Source organism: Carcharodon carcharias, chromosome 4, assembly GCF_017639515.1.
Source record: "Carcharodon carcharias isolate sCarCar2 chromosome 4, sCarCar2.pri, whole genome shotgun sequence".
NCBI lineage: Eukaryota > Metazoa > Chordata > Chondrichthyes > Lamniformes > Lamnidae > Carcharodon > Carcharodon carcharias.
Genome location: NC_054470.1, coordinates 51681691 through 51700388, shown reverse-complemented (window position 1 = coordinate 51700388; position 18698 = coordinate 51681691). Strand labels below are relative to the sequence as shown.

General features: G+C 39.8%; 1 protein-coding gene and 1 long non-coding RNA gene across 3 annotated transcripts in view; one reads left to right on the top strand and one right to left on the bottom strand.

The window, feature by feature from the left end:
* LOC121276965 overlaps positions 1-2479 on the bottom strand; it is a 61796-nt gene extending 59317 nt beyond the window's left edge. Inside the window, exons 1-2 of the long non-coding RNA XR_005942770.1 lie at positions 2356-2479; positions 33-97 (exon numbers count right to left, since the gene is read on the bottom strand). This is a non-coding gene — a long non-coding RNA (uncharacterized LOC121276965). The remainder of the gene's footprint in view (positions 1-32; positions 98-2355) is intronic.
* A 174-nt stretch (positions 2480-2653) lies between these two features.
* pum3 (pumilio RNA-binding family member 3) overlaps positions 2654-18698 on the top strand; it is a 37229-nt gene continuing 21184 nt past the window's right edge. Inside the window, exons 1-7 of one of the 2 annotated variants that reach the window (XM_041185713.1) lie at positions 2654-2770; positions 7787-7909; positions 10224-10421; positions 11388-11523; positions 16099-16174; positions 17016-17109; positions 17203-17269. In XM_041185713.1, coding sequence (XP_041041647.1) covers positions 7810-7909; positions 10224-10421; positions 11388-11523; positions 16099-16174; positions 17016-17109; positions 17203-17269 — 671 coding nt within the window. In that variant the 5' untranslated portion in view covers positions 2654-2770; positions 7787-7809. Of the gene's footprint in view, positions 2918-7786; positions 7910-10223; positions 10422-11387; positions 11524-16098; positions 16175-17015; positions 17110-17202; positions 17270-18698 lie in introns of both variants that reach the window. The other variant, XM_041185714.1, reaches the window with a different exon arrangement.

Genomic DNA, 18698 nt, shown 5'->3' with positions numbered 1-18698 from the left:
CACAGTATATTCTCCACATATGTGGTGCTGACCTTGGATTTATCATGTAAGTCTGATACCGCACAGCAACTATCTTCTCAGGTGGATGTTGGGACTTCTGTGCTTCCCAGAAAGAGAAAGAGAAAAAAAATCACTAAATGAGGCTGGTGCCACCTGGTGATGGAAGCTTTTATGCAGCTGCTGCAGCTTCCCTACTCTAGTTTCATGCAATTTTGATAAGAACATGGAACAACAAGAAGTTGCTATTCCTGCTCTCACCCAAAACCAAACTGGGAGAAACTTAGACATTTCACATTAATCATATATCACACATTATTCATCCCTGATCAGCCGCCTTCGTTTGCATGAGATTTTCTGGATCACAGCGGACCAGAAACAGCATGGTTCAATACAACATTCAATCAACTCTATATTCCTCAATTCCATCCCTAACTTAATTCAGTTCTTTTGTTGGTAAATCAGTACAGGATATCCTGCTTTATCTGGTATACTATTGCACAATAAACAGTATTCTCAACCTGAGGCTAATTTCATGAGTTTGGAGAGTCAGCAAAGCTTCAAAGGAACAAACATACTCAAATTTGCCAGGTATGCTGGAACCTCCAGAAGCTTTGGTTCATTGTGATTTTTTTCTGTTTTATACAATATATTTCAGTACAAAAAGTATTGTGATAAATGTACACACAGGAAAAACATCATTCAAAATGAGGATTTTCACATAAAACATTACATTAATTGTGATATCTGCCAGTATTCTGTGTGTAGGGGGACTGCATGAGAAATTCTGCACAATACCAAGTCTTCTCCAAAGCTTGATTTTTTTTTGCTCATTTTCTGGTTCCCAACCACTTTCCATCTGCACTGTATATTTCTCTGAGCATTTCAAAATCTGGTCATAAAATCACTCAGCAATTTAACACTACCTTCAGGCTATGAGAATGTGATGCACAGGAATCTTGCTATTTATAGCTATTAAATATATTAGTAACCATGGTAATCAAATGATGGGGGAAAACCTATCAAGTGACCATGTGTTTTAAAGAACACATATATAGACATTAGACTGTGAGGCCCAGATATTGATCAAGCCTAATGTCCCAGTCATAATGAAAATATTGTTTGAAACTGTTAGAAATTACCTGACACCAGATTGAAGGCTATAGGCATGTGGTAATGTTGCTGGAACCATTCTGATTATTTATTGTTTCCTTTCTAATTTTGTACTTTGTGGGTGTTTATTATATGGGGCACTTTTGGTAGACTTTTGTTTGGGTTACTACTGAATAGCCAATAAGAGTAGACAGGTGGGACTATACCTAGCTCTCCATATGCCTCAAGGACTTAGACAACTTACAGCAGGCACCTCAAAGTGCTGGAGAAGTACACCAGTGGAGCCTTCACAATATCCTCCAAATCTGGTATAAAGAAAGGCTGTCCAACAGCACCGTCCTCTTCCAAGCTATCTGGCCCGGCATCGAGGCACTAATCACTCAAAACCAACTCCACTGGCTGGGACATGTTATTCATATGCCTCACATCAGACTCCTGAAGCATCAACTCTACTCTGGCCGTGGTTGCAGCAGGAGACTGCCAGGAGGACAGCGGAATTGCTTTAGTGTCGTCCTCAAAGCATCCCTGACAAGGTCAAATATATGACCAACCAAAATAGAGAAGACTCATTCAAAAAGGCACCAACACAATAAGCAACTTTGATGTGCAGAACGTAGAGGTGAGGTGAAGTCAAGGTATCAGAGGGAACGCACAAACCTCCAAACAGTTACTACCCTTTCAAGCACAACCTGCTTCATGTGGCTAGAATCTAAAGGTCATGTATTGGACTTATAAGCCATCTCTGAGCCCATCCAACTACAGCAGAAGCAAGTAATCCTTAACCATAAGGGACTGCCTAAGGGGATACCGACGATCCATTCCGAAATGTTGGCAATGCATGCATGTTTCACTCTGATTTCCTGACAAGAAGTCATTTAGGTTGGGGATTGTTTGGTGGGATCTATTATGTTTTATACAAAAGAAAAATATGGCATATGCTGGAAATCCAAAATAAACACGAAAGATGAGTTGCTGTTCCTCGACCTTACTCAGGTTTGAGCTTCACTGGAACGTTAAAGTTAAGTTTTATCATATTGGCCAGATTCTGCCTTCCCTGCTCAGTATTTCCACAGCTCAACATCAAAGGAAACTTTAGAACTAATATATAACAAGTGAGATTATCAGCATCACGAAAATATTGAGTTAGATTCCAAACCTATTTAAATAAATTACATTTTTATTTTTACTGTGTAATAATAGATCGAAAATCTCAAAGCTAAATGATAGACCGATCAAAATAAGCACCATAGTCCACAGCAAACCTAGTACTCAGAGAGCAAGCATTAGTCGGACATCAAATTCGCTGTACCAGCCTCTATTTCCTGGAGTCACCCGGACACTAAATCTGTCCTACTCAGCAGTATTTCCTGGAGTCACAGGTCAACACGCCCCTCTTCAGTGTTAAATACCGTCTCGAGAGGTGTCGGGTAACCTCCATAATTGAGGATTAATATTTTAAAGGTTTTATTAAATTTAATTTTGATTTTTTTTTACATTTTATTTCAAATTCGACAACGTAATTTTAAAATTAATGTCATTGCAGGAAATACGCTCCAGCCCGGCCAATGAAAGAGCAAGCGTGGTGACGTCACCCGCAGTGCGTGCGGAGCCGTCATCCGCAGCTGGACCCGGAGCGGCACGTGGAGCGGAGCAGACGCAGGTTGGTTGTTGCAGTCACGGTTGTGCGGAGTGGCACCGAAAGCTGCGGGGGTAGCCTGGCGGCTTGGTCCGGGCTAAGACTCTTACCGGTGGAGCTTCTGACCGGGACCCTGCCGTTAAGGCAGAACCGTGGCAATTAGATTTCAATGTAGGCAAATATGAGGTCATTCACTTTGGACCGTAGAGATATGGATAGGATACTTTGTAAATGCTGAGAAAAAACAGTGGACGTCCAAAGACTCTTAGAGATCCAGGAACTTAAACTAATGTATTTTATTGTGCTAGGAGCGTACATTAAAATGCCATGATCAGGTATAGGTAATGATCAAAAAGTCAAAAAGGCTATTGGAATACCGGCCTTTATCGCTAGAAGGCTACAATGGCGGGGCGGGTGGGTGGTTAAAAGTTATGCTTCAGCTATACAAAGCCCTGGTTAGACCACATTCTGCTATTTTATGAGCAGCTTTGGGCATCACACCTGAGGAGGGAGGTATTGACCTTGAAGGGAGCCAGTTTAAATTTAAGAGAATAATACCTGGACTCTAAGGGTTAGAAAATGAGGAGAGATTGTAATACAGCTAAGATGGTATTCTTTAGGGTGATTTGATCTAAGTTTGCAATATTTTAAGGGGAATAGGTTAGATAGAAACTATTTTCTTTGGTTGGGGGAGTCTCAGGGCGTATAGTCTAAAAGTTAATGTCTGACTTTTATGGTGTGAAATTTGGAAATAATACTTAAGGCACCACCTTCTCAAGGACAATTAGGGATGGGCAGTAAATGCTGGCCTAGCCAGCGATGTCCACATCCTGTAAATGAATTAAAATAAGACAAACAGTGGTTGAATTTTGCAGCCATTTGCAAACAGCAATTATTGTAATGCTCCATCAATTGACAATTTTAAGCTGCGATTGATAGTGTTTGGTTAGCCGAATATGGGGCACAGGTGGGTGCATAGAGTTGGATCATAGATAAGCCACGATCTTGTTAAATGCGTAACAAGTACAAGGGCTTAAATGGCCAACTCCTTTTCCTGTGTTCAATTCCGACACCATTAATGGGGTTGATTTTCACCAATGTTTCCTCCTCTCCTGTAAATATGGTGGAAATCCCTGGGAATTTATCTCTCTCTATAAGGAATAGACAGGCAGCCGCCCTGTCCCTTGATGGGTCAGTGTCAGGCTGCAGCGGGGAGCAGAGGAGCCCAGGCAGCCACAATGGCAGCGCTGTTGGTGAGATGCAAGGAGCTCTGGGGTTGCTGACTCCATGGCTACTTTAAGGGTGCAATTCTGTGTGTTTCAATCGTTAGTGAACGGCTGTAGACCAGAGGCTTTCAGATTAGGTTAGCTTGCGAAGAGGACTGATGGAATTACTGCCTATTTATTGACATACAATCACTCCTGTCTATGAATTTAAAAGCATTGTGATTACTGTTGTTCACCTTTATAAATTAGGACAATCGTCATTCAGGAGGTGCGGGGGCAGTGTTGGAGAGCATGTTGTTAATGTTTTCAGGGATTTGCTGGGATTATGCCAGTTTTTACCTGGGAGAATTTGGAGACTCGGTGGGGGTGGACCTGGTTGAATGGGAGAAGGATTTTTTTTTTAAATCAGTACACATTGGTCATAATTACAAAGAGATGGTATTGAGTTAACTTTTAGAGTGAAATGTGTGATAAAAGTTAATTCATAATCAAATAAAGTTGACCAATTAATTGACCTGTCAATAAAGAGAATTATATATCAAAATTCCAAATGGCGTAGAGCTTGAAGTCACCTACCGTACATGAATTTTGAAATTATATGATGAATTTGAACAGTTTGCTCAACATAATTTCACCTACAAGGTGTATACTTCAGAAAATGCCCTAAAGCAGTGGTCCTCAACTGCAGCCTATTTACCAGAAATGTCAAACCTGGGGCTCAGAGTTCAAATGGTTCTTTACTGGAAGAAATATTATTTTATATTGTATGAGGTGCCAGAAGATGGATACCATGTAATGATGCACTCAGATAACTATAAAAATAGATTGCGAAGTAGATGGATCAGAGTTGCATTATCTTTCATGTTAGGGAGATGACAACAAGAATGATTGACCGGCATGTTATTTAGCCACCAATTAGAGGAGGAGCAGGCTGCCCGGGCTCCAGCTTCTTGGGGCTGGGTGGGGCAACCCTTGCTTCCACAATGTGTGGGACACATTGTATGGGACATTGACACCAGTAAGCATCAATATGAAAGGTGAAGGACACTAGCACAGGGTCAGATACAAAAGAAATAAATCTAGAGCATGGATGTAATGAATGTATTTCACCTGCAAGCTTGCTTTACTCTTCAACACCATTTTTTGTTTTCTTTTTCTCATCATGGTGCTTTTTGTTCAGTATTTATAATTGGATTTGGCTTTTTTACATAAGTGTCCAAGCCTAGAAAAACAACACGAAGAGCCGCAATACACGTAGTATGCAGTGTGACTGGGCCTTGGAAATCTAGATATTGTCCCCAAAAAGTTGTTAGTTCAAAATTTCAAACAGATTTTTGTTAGGCTGCAGAGGTAATAAGGGTTACAGAACCAAAGCAGGTAGAATGAACTGAGATATGTCAACCATGAGTGGCAAAGCAGCCTCGGGGGCTGTGTGCTTGTTGCAGTGTTCTGATAGCAATACAATTGTTACCGCCCTGTACTACCAGTATAGAAACTGAGAGTTCAAATCGTAACATAACAGGTTGTGAAGCCTGACTCAATAAATCCAGTCTTGTTGGATTGTTGTGTTAGACCTATGTTGTCCTTCGCCACCTGTACTGTTATGACATCTTAACAGCAGCATGGGTGGATATGGACGCCAGCAGTTTAAGAAAGCAGGCAATTAGAGATGGGCAATAAATTCTGGCCTAGACATCCCGCAACAGAATGGGGAAAAAAAAGTCCAGCCTCATGTGACTTCAGTCCACACAATTTTTAATAACCTGTGAAGTGACCTAGTAAGCCACACCATTCAAACAGTTTCAAGAAGGTTGCCTTCTTGAGGCAATTAGGGCAGGCATAAATGTAGCATTATCAACTATGCACACAGTCTGAGAACAAATTAAAAATCCAGAACCAGGTCTTGTTCTCTGGGAATAGATCATGGCCAAAGAGTTGTTTAAAGTGTGTATGGAATTGTTAACCATGTATCTACCTTTCCCAGGTTTGCTAGTATATACTACAATTGTATCGCCAGTACACACAAGCTTTCTGGTTTCAGGGATAAATAGAATGGGGGTTATTTAATTGTCCCTTAGTGAAAGCTTGGAGTGGGGTGGTGTTGCATGTGGCTATGTGATCCATGGGGACCCCACTGCCTTCCTGCCTCCCTCCAATTATGTTCAGGGTAGGAAGTCTTGAGGATGGCCTTCCTGTCCAAATGCCAGTGAAGGCCTTTTAAGTGGGCAAGTAATGCCTACTTAGGAGCCTCATCCCACTGCTGCTGAGGGAATCCATCTCACTATGTGGGGAGGCTGCCCAGCAAACCCTGTTGGGATTTCTTGCAGCCTGTTTGGGGCTGGGGGGGGGGGGGGGGGGGGGGGGTTGTGGTTCTATTGTTCAAGGTGGTCAGTGCTTCAGCAGGGGACCTGGCATCGGGAAGGGGGGTGCTACTTAAAGCCCTTTCCTCTGACTCCACTCTTCCTCACTGACACCCCTTCCCCATGAACTATCATCCAACCCTCGCTTGCCTTCACCAGGGATTCCCCGGAGAAATTTCATTTGAGTTACTGGCAGTCGCCACCACTGCTATTAGCAGAAAGCTGCCGGCCTCTGATTGGCTAGCAGTTCTCGTGGCAGGATTTCTGCCCTATTGGGGGAAACCCTGCAATTAAACAACTCCATGGAGCCCTGGTGGCAGGATTCCCACTGCCAATTAGGGACTTCATTTCCTTGGGGTTCCCTTAGATCAAGTGGACAAGGGTGCAACTGATTTTGGTGGCTGATGTTGCCCCCCCCCCCCCCCCTTGTTAAATTCTGCCAGATGATTCCCCAACGATAATTCCAAAATTAAGGTTAAATTTCCTAAACATATTGTCATTGGTTCTCTGTGACCCATATTGCTCCCATGATTGTACTTGAGATTTGCACTTGAGATGATTGCACTTCACCTTTCTGCAGTGAGGTGAAGTGTTCCCTCTGTTACTTATATCTTAAAACTCATGGACGAGGAGATATTAAAGATGCAGTTAGTGCTGCACACTTTCAGAATTGTTTTGTTGATTTAACTGTGACCATTTGTCGGTTACAATGTTTGTTCCTCCTTTAATCAAAAGCATGTTTGACCTGATATTTCTCTGACAGAATTTAAGGGAAATATAACTCTAAAATCAAGACCAAAGCAAGTTGTAATTCAGAAAAGTAAATATGTGTGAGCTCTTGCCTTCCTCCTCATTTTTCTGCTATTGCCGTCTGACACCTTGCAAATTGTACATACTGTCAGAATATACTTGCCAGATTCTCTTTGAGCTGCCTATTTTTACCGTTCGTTTGTTTTACATTTAGGTTATTAATCATCAAAATAGCTAAGTAATTAATGTATTTGAGACATATTTTCCCACATGATGCCTTTGTTTCATTAATCATCTTTTGATTAAGTATGCAGAAGCTTCAGTACTTCAGTTTTCAGAGAAATTCAGCTCAAGGAAGCAAATATTTTGGGCTAGTGAGACAGAGTAGTGCTCAGATTGCCTGATGGTTCTTCCTTTCAAAACTTCAAGGTGCAGCAATCTGTTAAATGATTAATTCATTCTATTAACAAAGACAACGGTGAGGCATTACAAATTTAGAAATAATTGTAGTCTATTAAAAAAAGAAAAAATGAGGTAACGTATTTTTCAGTTTCCTAGTTTGAATGAGTGAAATGTAACATCTTTGTATGTATTTTTGCCTCTATGATCAAATTCCTGACTTTAGAAAAAAATCTGTTGTAGCATAGCAAAGCGTTACACTTTCATTTGGTCTAATGCTGTAACTGTTCTTTCTGTCCTTGCAGGTTTCTTGAAGTGAGGCCCGATCATGGTGGTTGAAGGTAAAAGGTTTTCTGGGAAAGGTAGAAATGCACCACCTGAAAAGGGCAAATTTAAAAAGTTCAGACAATCTAAACGTTTTTCATCAGGTAAGACCTTGATATCTTTGGAATATAATATGTGCAACAAACTTCTGCCAGTTTTAAACCAGAAATGAAATTTCACTCTCCTGCCACCTCCTGTTACCATTGCCCTATATTAAATGGTTCATATATTAAATGCAGAGACCTTGAAAGAATCTCCTCCACATAGCAATGTGAAGCCTCCTTAAGTTCATGAGAATGGTGCGATGATTGAATTGAGTGCTATTAAAGCACTGTTTGTCTTGGAAAAGTTTACTGGCAAAAACAATGGATCTGTTGGTTAAAAACAAAAAAACTGCGGATGCTGGAAATCCAAAACAAAAACAAAAACAGAATTACCTGGAAAAACTCAGCAGGTCTGGCAGCATCGGCGGAGAAGAAAAGAGTTGACGTTTCGAGTCCTCGTGACCCTTCGACAGAACTTGGATCTGTTGGTCATGTGTAAACAAATGATAGTTGGCATGGTCTTTTATTTCAAAGGAGCGTTCTCCATTTTCAGCTCCTGTTTGCCATTGCCTTCTTCAATCACAGACCCAAATTCTAAGTATGCCATATGAAATGTGTCTAACTCTTCATTCAAAAACTCACTAGCATTTCCTTCCCCTTATATGTGCTATCTCAATTACCACTTTAAAATTCTCAATTTTCTTACGAAAGCTCAATGTCTTCACAACTTGCTTCCCCAAACCACTTCATTATTCCCACACTTTTCCTAAACTTTCACAAACTAAAAAGCTTTCTCCTACAAGCCACATTGCCTTAACTACTATAACCTATGCCACAGAAGATCCAGTTTCTTTACAGACTGTATTTTCTGACTCAACAATGCTGAGGGAGATGAACTATTAAAACTATCTAGCATTCATTTTTTGTCCATCACATCATGCTGTCATTTTTTTTTTGGTTTGCAGCTTTCTGACTCTACCAATCGTCTAATACCTGTGCAGCTCTCAAATATCTACAAACTCAACTGATCAAATCACCCAAAAGGAATAATCCTTTTAGCCTCTCTTGTTCTCCTACTGAAATTTCTGATGTCTAAAGTAAGGTTTATCTACCTGGTTTTGTGGCAATGTGGTTTATTTCACTATCTAATTTTAAATTAGAAGTGAAGGAATTCAGTGATTTTACCTTTCTGGTCTGCTGTCTGTGAAAATACTTCAATATGATTGACTGCTTACCCTGTTTGCCGATGTCACTGCTGCTGGGTGCTTGGGGATCCCCTTAGTTTAACGACAGACTGAAACTACCCTCAGGTAAAGAGGTCTGCGCCACAAAGATATCTGTACCTTTGCAAACAACTTTCTTTAGTGCTATTGCTTTGCCGCTGACCTCAAAGACCAGCCCAATGTGTTGAGTTGTAAAAATAATTCACAACAACATGACTAAACTGAGGTATAAAATTTGAGCACAGCCAATAATAAATACCCTCGTCTTGGAATCACTTTAATGATTTCCCAGTGCATGTATTTTCCAGGGTATGTATCTTCCAAGTGATTTGAAAAGCAGCTACAAAATTGGTCACTATTTAGTCAGATACAAAGAAATGGATTTTACAACTTTTTGCTCTTTGCTACAATTAAACTGCTTAGTTAATTCAACAGATTCTTAGAATTTGAAAATATAACAATATTTAAACATTTTATTTAATTTTGTTCAATTTGAGATTTTATTAAGAAACTGGAATCAAATTCTGAAAACTTTTCAAGTAAATGTTTCGCAAATACAAAGGATCAATGCATGCAACTGTACTTTTGTTTATACTGTTTATAATGTTCACGTTAAGATAAAAGAAGAGAATTTTGGAATTTATTTTTGATTTAAAATATTTGTGCATAACTGATCACCACCCCAGTGTATCAAACCCCACCATCAAAGTAACATTTGGTTTTTAAAACAAGTTGTGTTTATTTGAAAGCAAGAACTTCATGGTTTCTTTTGAATAGGATATACACCAAAACAGGCCATTTGGCCTAAATAATCTATGTTGATTTTAATGTCCCACATGAGGTTCCTCCCACTCCCCTTCATCTCCCCTTGTCAGTATAACCTATTTCTATCTCTTTTTCGTTCTCACCTTACATCTTCTAAATGCTTTCTCCTGTCAAAGTTGGTCCTACTTGCATGAAATATTTTGCAAACAAGCCACAGATGCTTATTGTGTCTTAGCTGGCTGTTGTGTATTAATTGGTCCAGGTAAACTGTAGAAGTGAATAACCAGGGGATTTTATGCTTTGTTATTTCCCAAAGTGGATATTGCATTACATTGTAATAGAAAGAACAGTAATCTGTGTAACTTTCTTTTGTTCTTTTTATGTAGATTCTGACACTCCCAAAAAATTCAAAGGTGAAAGTGGGAAAGGCAAATCAAAATTCATATCTCAAAAGTATGAGAAAAAGACAGAAACAATTAGTCCCAAGAAGTTGACAAATGCTGCTGGAAAAGTGGATGTAGTGAAGTTTAAGGGAAAGCAGCAGATTGGAAATAAGAGGAAGCAGTTGGCTGGAAATGAAGAGGGTATTTAGCTGATTGTATTTCTTTTGGGTTGGGCTCTCCTATTTGTTTTGTTAAGCAAATCTGCAGAATGAAAATAAAAACAACTGCTAACCATTTTAAACAAAATTTTAGAAATCCAATTTTTAAAATTAGCATGTGTGTGTGTGATATATATTTCAAGCTTTGTCTAATTTGTATATAATATGACCATACCTGTAATTTATCCCTTTTAAATTATGTGTATTTTCTTGAATTGTTTTGGGTTAATATTCCAAACTTTTAGAAGTGAAACCAGTTCTTGGCAGCAAGTTGTTTTCAAGCCATCTGCAGATTCAACAGATTTTGTGAGAAAGCACTGCTATTTGTCAGTCTTGTTTTATGCTTTTTGATCATTGTTGGAAAAAATTATATCACTATATAAGGATTGATGGCCATTGTATTTATTTGCATGCTATGCTGTGCTGACTTAGCAATGGGTATGATGGTTCTTGTGTTGATTTCTTGATCTTGGCTTTGCTGTTCCAAGGTTCAATGATTTGCCCTGCTCGGGAGTGTATTGAAAATGGAGGGCAAAGAAAATTACACTGCTGTTATACACCTTAGTAACTGCCTACCAATAGTAAAATCTTTGGTTTGGGAAGATGTGAACAAATTATCAGCAGTGTTCTTAAGCTTAAGGAATCTTATTTGTAGTTTAATGTTAATTTAATAATCATTTCAGGGATCTTGCTTTTTTACTTAATATTGTTTCATTTTTTACTAAGTTCTTGCCTCCAGTTATAGACCCGGGCATCGTTGGTGCTTTCCCTCCTTTTGTGTAAGATACAACAGGTCTCTGTTTGTTGAACATATCAGTGACATCGCCTTTTAATGGTCTATGTTGGATCTTGAGTTCATGTAGCAGTCTACCCATGGCATTTTAAAATGTGCATAAATTTTTAATTTGTGTTAACTATAATGTGAAGCTAGTAACACTTTGTATTTTAGGCTCAATAGGAAAGAAACCTAAATGGGATGATTTCAAAAAGCAAAAGAAAGAACTAAAGCAAAACAGACAACAGGACAAGAAAACCAATTATGATTTAATTATCCGCTCAAAGCAGATCTGGGAAACTGTAAGAAGGTACTTTTAACAAAGTTCAACTAAAATTATAACAGTTCTTGATAAGTGCTCACATTAAATTGCAAGGTTAACATCACTGGGTGAAGACTACCTCCCATTTAAGTAAGTTGAATGCTGGTCTTATCAGAAAGCTGTATACTTAAGTGTTATATCTTGCTTGAACTTGTTTACACTCTTTTACCATCAAGATTTCTTGCTGCACCAACAGAAAAGCTACCTGGTTCCACTTGATCATTTTAACCGCAGCTAGTTGTCTAGTCTGTAGATACGTTACGTTGCAACCTGACTTCATATGTGTCACTGCTAACTACTTTGATCAGTTCAAAAGTCCAGCTGTGGTTTCATCCTAGGAATATGGGCCCTGTGGATTTGTCACGTTTTGGTAATTGCTCCTGTTGAGCAAAATTACCCGCACAGACCTGTTGAGTCAAATGGCCTGTTCCAATAGTGTAAAATTCTACATAAATGGATCAATCACAATTTTTTAAATTATTTTCTTTCATGGGATGTGGAAGTCACTGGCAATGCCAGGATTTGTTGCCCGTCCCTAATTGCCCTTGAGAAGGTGATGGTGAGCCAAATTCTTGAACTGCTGCAGTCCATCTGGTGCAGGCATACACAAAGTTCTGTTAGGAAGGGAATTACATGATTTTGACCCAGTGACAGTGAAGGAACGGCGATAGTTCCAAGTCAGGAATAGTTCCAAGTTGGGGTGACGTGTGGCTCGGAGGGGAGCTTGCAGGTGGTGATGTTCCTCTCCATCAGCTATCCTTGTCCTTCTAGATAGGAGAGATTGCAGGTTTGGAAGTCAAGGAACTTTAGTGAGTTGCTGCAGTGCATCTTGTACACAATATACACTACAGTCACTATGGGCAGAATTTTCTGCCTGTCGGGCGGGTGGGCCCGACCCAATCTCCGGCGGGTGGGGAGCCGATCCCCGCCAGATAATCGGGCCCTGCCGCCATTTTATGTGGGCAGGCCAATTAAGGCCTGCCCATCGTGACGTCCGGCGGGAAGCGCTATGCGCTTCCTGTGCGAGTGGGGGGGGATTCTCCAAAAGCGAGAGTGCGCTCTTTCGCGCATGCTCACAAAAGAGCGCACATCTCCTTGAGGCTAAGTGCTGCCTCAGAGAGATCACTTACGGTTTGAAAAATATGAAAAATAAGAAAAAAAAAATTCCCTAACGTGTCCCCCTCATGTGAGAATGTCACATGAGATGGGACATGTTCATAATTTACATAATTTTATTAAACTTTTTAAAACCCTACATGAAACCTCATTCCGCCGGTGGATGAGGTTTCCTGTTTTTTCTATTTGCCACCGGGGCTCCTGGCCTGCCCGCCTTAAGGTTGGACGGGCAGGTCCTTTAATTGTATAATTGATCCTGTCAATGGCCTCAATTGGCCATTTACAGGTCGGCGGGCCCGCAGCTGATTTTGCTGCAGGCCCATCTTGCTGAAAATTTTAATGGACTGGGATGATGTCGGGGGTTCCGCACGACGTCTTCCCTCGTCATTTTACACGTCGGTGAGCGGGCCCCGCCCCCTGCTCACCGACGACAAAATTCTGCCCTATGAGTTGTTGGTGGAGGGAGTGAATGTTTTAAGATGATATATGGGGTGCCAATCAAGTGGGTTGCTTTATCCTAGATACTTTTGAGCTTCTTGAGTTTTTTAAACATTACTGGAATGGAAAATGTAGTTATTTTGTTCTAAGATCTCAATCTGCATTATGTGGTTTGTTTTAAAATGTATAGATTTTATTAAACTAATGCATAAAACCTCAGCTCAAATATTGCAGGTTTTTTAAAGGAAACAGCTGTTTTTGATTTCAGTTAAATCTAATTGCTTACTTTGATCTGTATTTTAAATTTAATTTCTTCTGCACGGATGTTCCCCTCATGTTTCTGACATCATGTCAAGAACTGTGGGATTTTAATAGAATCGTAGGTTACAGCACAGAAGAAGGCTGTTTGACACATCAGGCTCGTTCTGGCACTCTGCAAAAGCAATTTAGCTAGTCACGCTCCCCCACCCTTTCTCCTTCACCAGCACAGTTTTCCCCTTTGACTGCTTACCCAATTATCTTTTGAAAGCCATGATTAAATCCGTTTCCACCACCCTTTTGGCAGCGTGTTCCAGATCATGATCATTTGCTATATAAGAAAGATTTTCCTCATGTTGCATTTTTGGTTCTTTTGCCATTAATCTTAAATATGTCTCCTCTGGTTCTCACCTATCCAACAATGGGAGCTGTTTCTTTCTATCTACTCTTGTCTTGACCCCCCTCTTGATTTTGAACACCTCAATCAAGTCTTTCCTCAAACTTGTCTTCAAGGAGAACAACCCAGCCTCTCCATTCTGTTCACATATCTAGGAAGTTCTGGCTTTGGTTGCCTTATTGTTTCCCCCCTCATTTGAATGTACTTAACAATATCCTCCTCCTAAAGACAACTCAGTGTTCGATTGCAGTTTTGCCTGCGAGTCTTTGATTCCACTTTACTTGGAGCGGTTTTGTTCTCATAAGATTGAAATTGACCCTCCTGCAGTGAATTAATTTTCCCCTAGATTGCTCCTTGCACTTTTTCCATATGCTGATAAATACTGACACTTGATCTACTTGACCTATGTCGTTCACACAACCAGATCTAGAAATGCCTCCTTGTTGGGCCAGAAACATACTGATCAAGAAAATTCTCCTGAACATGCTTCAGAAACTTCCCATCTCTGCCCTATAACACCATTACTATCCCAGTCCATTTAGGAAAGTGAAGTCTCTCATTATAACTGTTCTATAATTTTTGCACCTATCTAATTTCCCTGTGGATTTTTTCCTCCATATCTTTCTTACTGGTTAGTGATCTATAGAATACATGTAGTGTTATAATGACACCTGTATTGTTTCTTAACTCTCGCTAAATAGATTCTGCCCTTGACTTCTGCAGGTCATCCTCACTCTCCAGCACTGTAATATTCTCCTTAATCAATACTGTTACCCCTCCTTTCTTTCCTTCCCTAGCTTTCCTAAACACCTTTTATCCAGCAATATTTAGTACCAAGTCGTCCTCTTTTGAGCCAGGCACCCTTTATCATCACATCATCAGATTCCCATGTGCAGATTTCTGCCTGCAGCTCACCAACCTCCTTTTACTATGCTTTGTGCACGTGTGTAAACGCACAGTAATCTAATTTAGACTTTCTTGGATTCTCTTTTATGCCAACCCTACCTAATACCTTACATTTCTTATCCTATTGCTATCTGTCATTTACATCCTTTGTGCCCCTTGTTTATCTTTTCTTACACTATACCTTGGTGCCATGCCCCTGTAAAATTAATTTAAGCCCTTTCTAACAGCACTAGCAATCCTCCCGCAAGGATATTGGTCCCGGCTCTCTTTAACTTAACCCCATTAGACCTGTACGTGTCCCACCTCCCCAGAACTAGTTCCAATTCTCCAGGGATCTAAAGCCCTCCCACCTGAACCATTTCTTCAGTCACACATTCATCTGCCCTATTCTTCTATCTCTGTACTCAAGTACAAGGCAGTGGGAGCAATCCAGAGATTACTGTATTTGATCTAGTATCTATCCTGCTTATTAGTCTCTTTCGTGTCTCCCTGCCACAGGAACTCATCTCTCTTTCTACCTTTGTGGTTGGTACCAATACAAGCCACAACCTCTGCTGTATGGCCTCCCCCTCTGAATGTTCTGCAGCTGATCAGTGACACCCTGAACTCTGGCACCAGGGAGGCAGCATAGCATCCTGGAATCACGTCTGCAAATGCAAAAATACCCACCTGTTCTCCTAACTATTGAATTGTCTATCACTATTGCTTTCCCAATCTTGGTCCTCCCAAAATTGGAGCACTTTAAAAGAAAAAGTGTAGATAAAGGGAAAGCTTACTTTGAAGGCAGGGATAGAAAATGATTATGAAGTGATTTTCAGCTGCATGTTGTCCACTATCAATAAGCTTTAAATTAAGAAAAGCAGCCTCTCGCCTACAGTAAATATCTTATCAGAAGAAAGATTAAAGCTTACCTTTAGTACTTGTGGACAGGGCAGCGTATTTTCATTGTAAATTGCATATCTACTTGTGCAGTTTTGGGAAATAATTAGAATTTTCCTGCTTTTAGACCATCACCTTTACATTCCATCAGAAAACTGCTTCAGATCAACAATTTAAGTTGATCAGTGTTGAATTATTCAACATTCAATTATTAGGGTAGTCATGGATGCCAATTCCAGATCCATCAGCAGTTGGAATATTGTTTGGTGGCTACTTCATAAAGTGGACAGCAATTGCCATGAACATTCTATAGTTTTCACTACAACTATTTTTTCGCTATTAACTATTTGCAGGCGACAAATGTTTTGGATTCCTTGCTGGAATCACCTTTGAGGACAACTGTTTTTGTATTTATTAAGAAAAGGTATGCTTACAAAGTATGATGGCAAAGTGGCCTTGTCTAGTTTTTAAAACTTCTAAATCACCTTTTGGAAAGCGTACTTCCTGTAAGAGTGACTGTAAGGTAATTTAATTTACTTTATATTTTCTAAAAAGGTTTTCTTTTACAGGAAAGACTGCAGTAAAGAGAAGAAAGCAGAACTAATGAAAGATTTGCAGAAGCTAATCCACGGAAACATTAAAAATGTATGGCTTTTTTTCCAGTTTGCTTTCAATCTTTCATTGTGCCTTCTGCTTTCATTATGTAGTCTCCATATGTGCACATGCTGCAGATATCTCGCATTTCAGTACAAATTTCTGTATCATACTCAATACTAGAATGTTTGCAAGTTTTTAATTGGCGTCTTGAGTGTTCCAATCTATGGCGTAACCTGTAAATCACATCCGTGTTCATTTCAGTAATATAGAATAGTTACACTTTGTAGCCTAAAAAAGACACTCTTCATCAACAGAGTAATACATTGTTTCACATTGTGCAACATCTTATCCTTTTTAAAAGGATAAGACCTATTCACGAGTGGTGCCTGGGGAATTCTTCAAGTTCTGAGTGTGTGCATCATGTTTCGATGTAAAACTTGCATATGCTAAGTATTAAAAATAGAGAGGCAATTACTTCATGCTACTTTTCATTATCCTACCTTGGAATTGGAAACTTTTAGTCTGCCAAACTTCTCATCAGATAACATTTAAATTCTTATTTCAGGCTATTTTTGGAAATTGCAAATAGACTTTGTGACCTTTTGGACAAATTAAACACAGCTCCATCTTAGTATCCTGTCTTTGTATCGTCTGACTTATTGTGAGTGATGCCACAGGAAGCCCACCAGGACATACATGATTTCTAAGACATCTATAAGTATTGGATTATTAGGTTGACACACAAATACTATCGAATTGTGTCACCTTGAAAATATCTCACTCAATCCATAATTCTCCTTCAATAAACTTGGTTATAACAAAGCATTTACGCAATTAGAGGTTGCAGATTTCGATTTTTAGTATGAATTGTTATTTGTCACCTTTCCAGATTGCTTTTGCACATGATTCTGCCCGAGTTATCCAATGTTATGTTCAGTTTGGGGATGAAAAACAAAGGCAAGAGGCCTTTGAGGAATTGAAAGGTACCTGAAATTTTTGTATGCTCTTCATTACATTGAGGAAAGATGTTTGCTAAATAATACCCCTTGCTTGATACTATTGTATTTTGTTTTCAGGGCATTTGGTTGACTTAAGCAAGTCCAAATATGGCAGGCATGTTGTGAAAAAATTTCTAATGTATGGGTAAGTAGAATGTTTAGAGATAATTGTGATCCTGTAGGCAGTAATACGGAAATTTGCATTTGACAATGGCCTGAATCTTCCGAGGAGCAGCAGTCATTGTCGAATTGCCAGTCAGCTCGAACATTGCCACAACTTGATGCCTCTCTGTATTAAAAATGCGGAGTGCAGTGTCTCTTGGAGACCTCTGCGACAACCAAATAGAACCAGGGAACAAGGCAACAAAGGCCATGCTTCTTCTTTATGGCACTAGGTGCCCTGTCGTAAGTTAAAAGGTCCAGTTTGAATGGTTGAGTGAGTGAATAGATAGGGTGGGTGGTGATATAGTTAAGTTAGTGAGGTGCTTGGGGTGGTAGTCGGATCTGGGGGATCTGTGAGAGCGATTTGAAGGGGTCAGTTCTGTAGTTACCAAGGAGTTAGGTTTTATACTGTCTAACATTTCCTGGGTAACTATTCAGGTAAGTACATCACAACTGTCTCAAGTTTCTGGCTCTGAGACATTCGCTGAAGACCCTGGGGTGTAGGGGAATTGCCCATCAGAAGTTGAAACTTCCTGGGCAATTTGTGCTTAAGTCAGTGCTTCAGGATTCCCAGGGTCCTGACACTCATCTCAGTCATATGTCAGAGACTTGAAGATTTGGGCCAATGTTTCTCTAACTGTTAGGATTGTTTCTGGTGTTCCTTGGTTTAGATGTATCACATTAAATCAATTAGTAAATTATCCTTCAGACTTGATGCCAACTTTTCACTTGTTACTTGAATGTTGTCTGGGCCAAAATCCCAAACAGCCATTAACTAGACTACTTAGCTAGGCTTCTATATACTGCATCATGAGATAATGGGGTGTAGGTCTGTACGTGTGATTTTCTTTTTTTTGAGTGTGGAGTTCCAGGTTTCTTATCATGTGAGCATGGGACATTCTTGAGTGAGACCAGACACATCCCACATGAAACCAAGAAGTAATCGTTATCTGCCTAAAGGCAAGTCCTCTGCTCATTTCTCCACATCTCGCAGTCTTCCGCTTTCCTCTTTAATTGCTTATATAAGAGTCTCCTATTTTCAATTTCAGATTGTCTAACATTATCATTCCCTGTGCCCCTTTTGGTCAATACATCCCTCGAACCTTCAGTCGCTTCCATCAAGTTCTCATGTCTTTAAGTGTATTGCCAATCCAACCTTGTTGCCATTTTTTGATATTCACTAATTACCTTTTCTCTGACATCATCTTGAGAACTTTTTCATTGTTCCTATGTTCTCTCCAACTGACCTGCTCCATCCTTCTCCAGAACCACTTTTCACAGTTTTCTAGACTTTGGATCTCTGCTTTTCCCAAAGTCCACATTTCTGGTCTGTACAACAAGACACTCCAAATCACAGACTTGATAATTCTTCTCTTAAATTTTCTGCTAATTCAGATACTGAACAGTTCTTT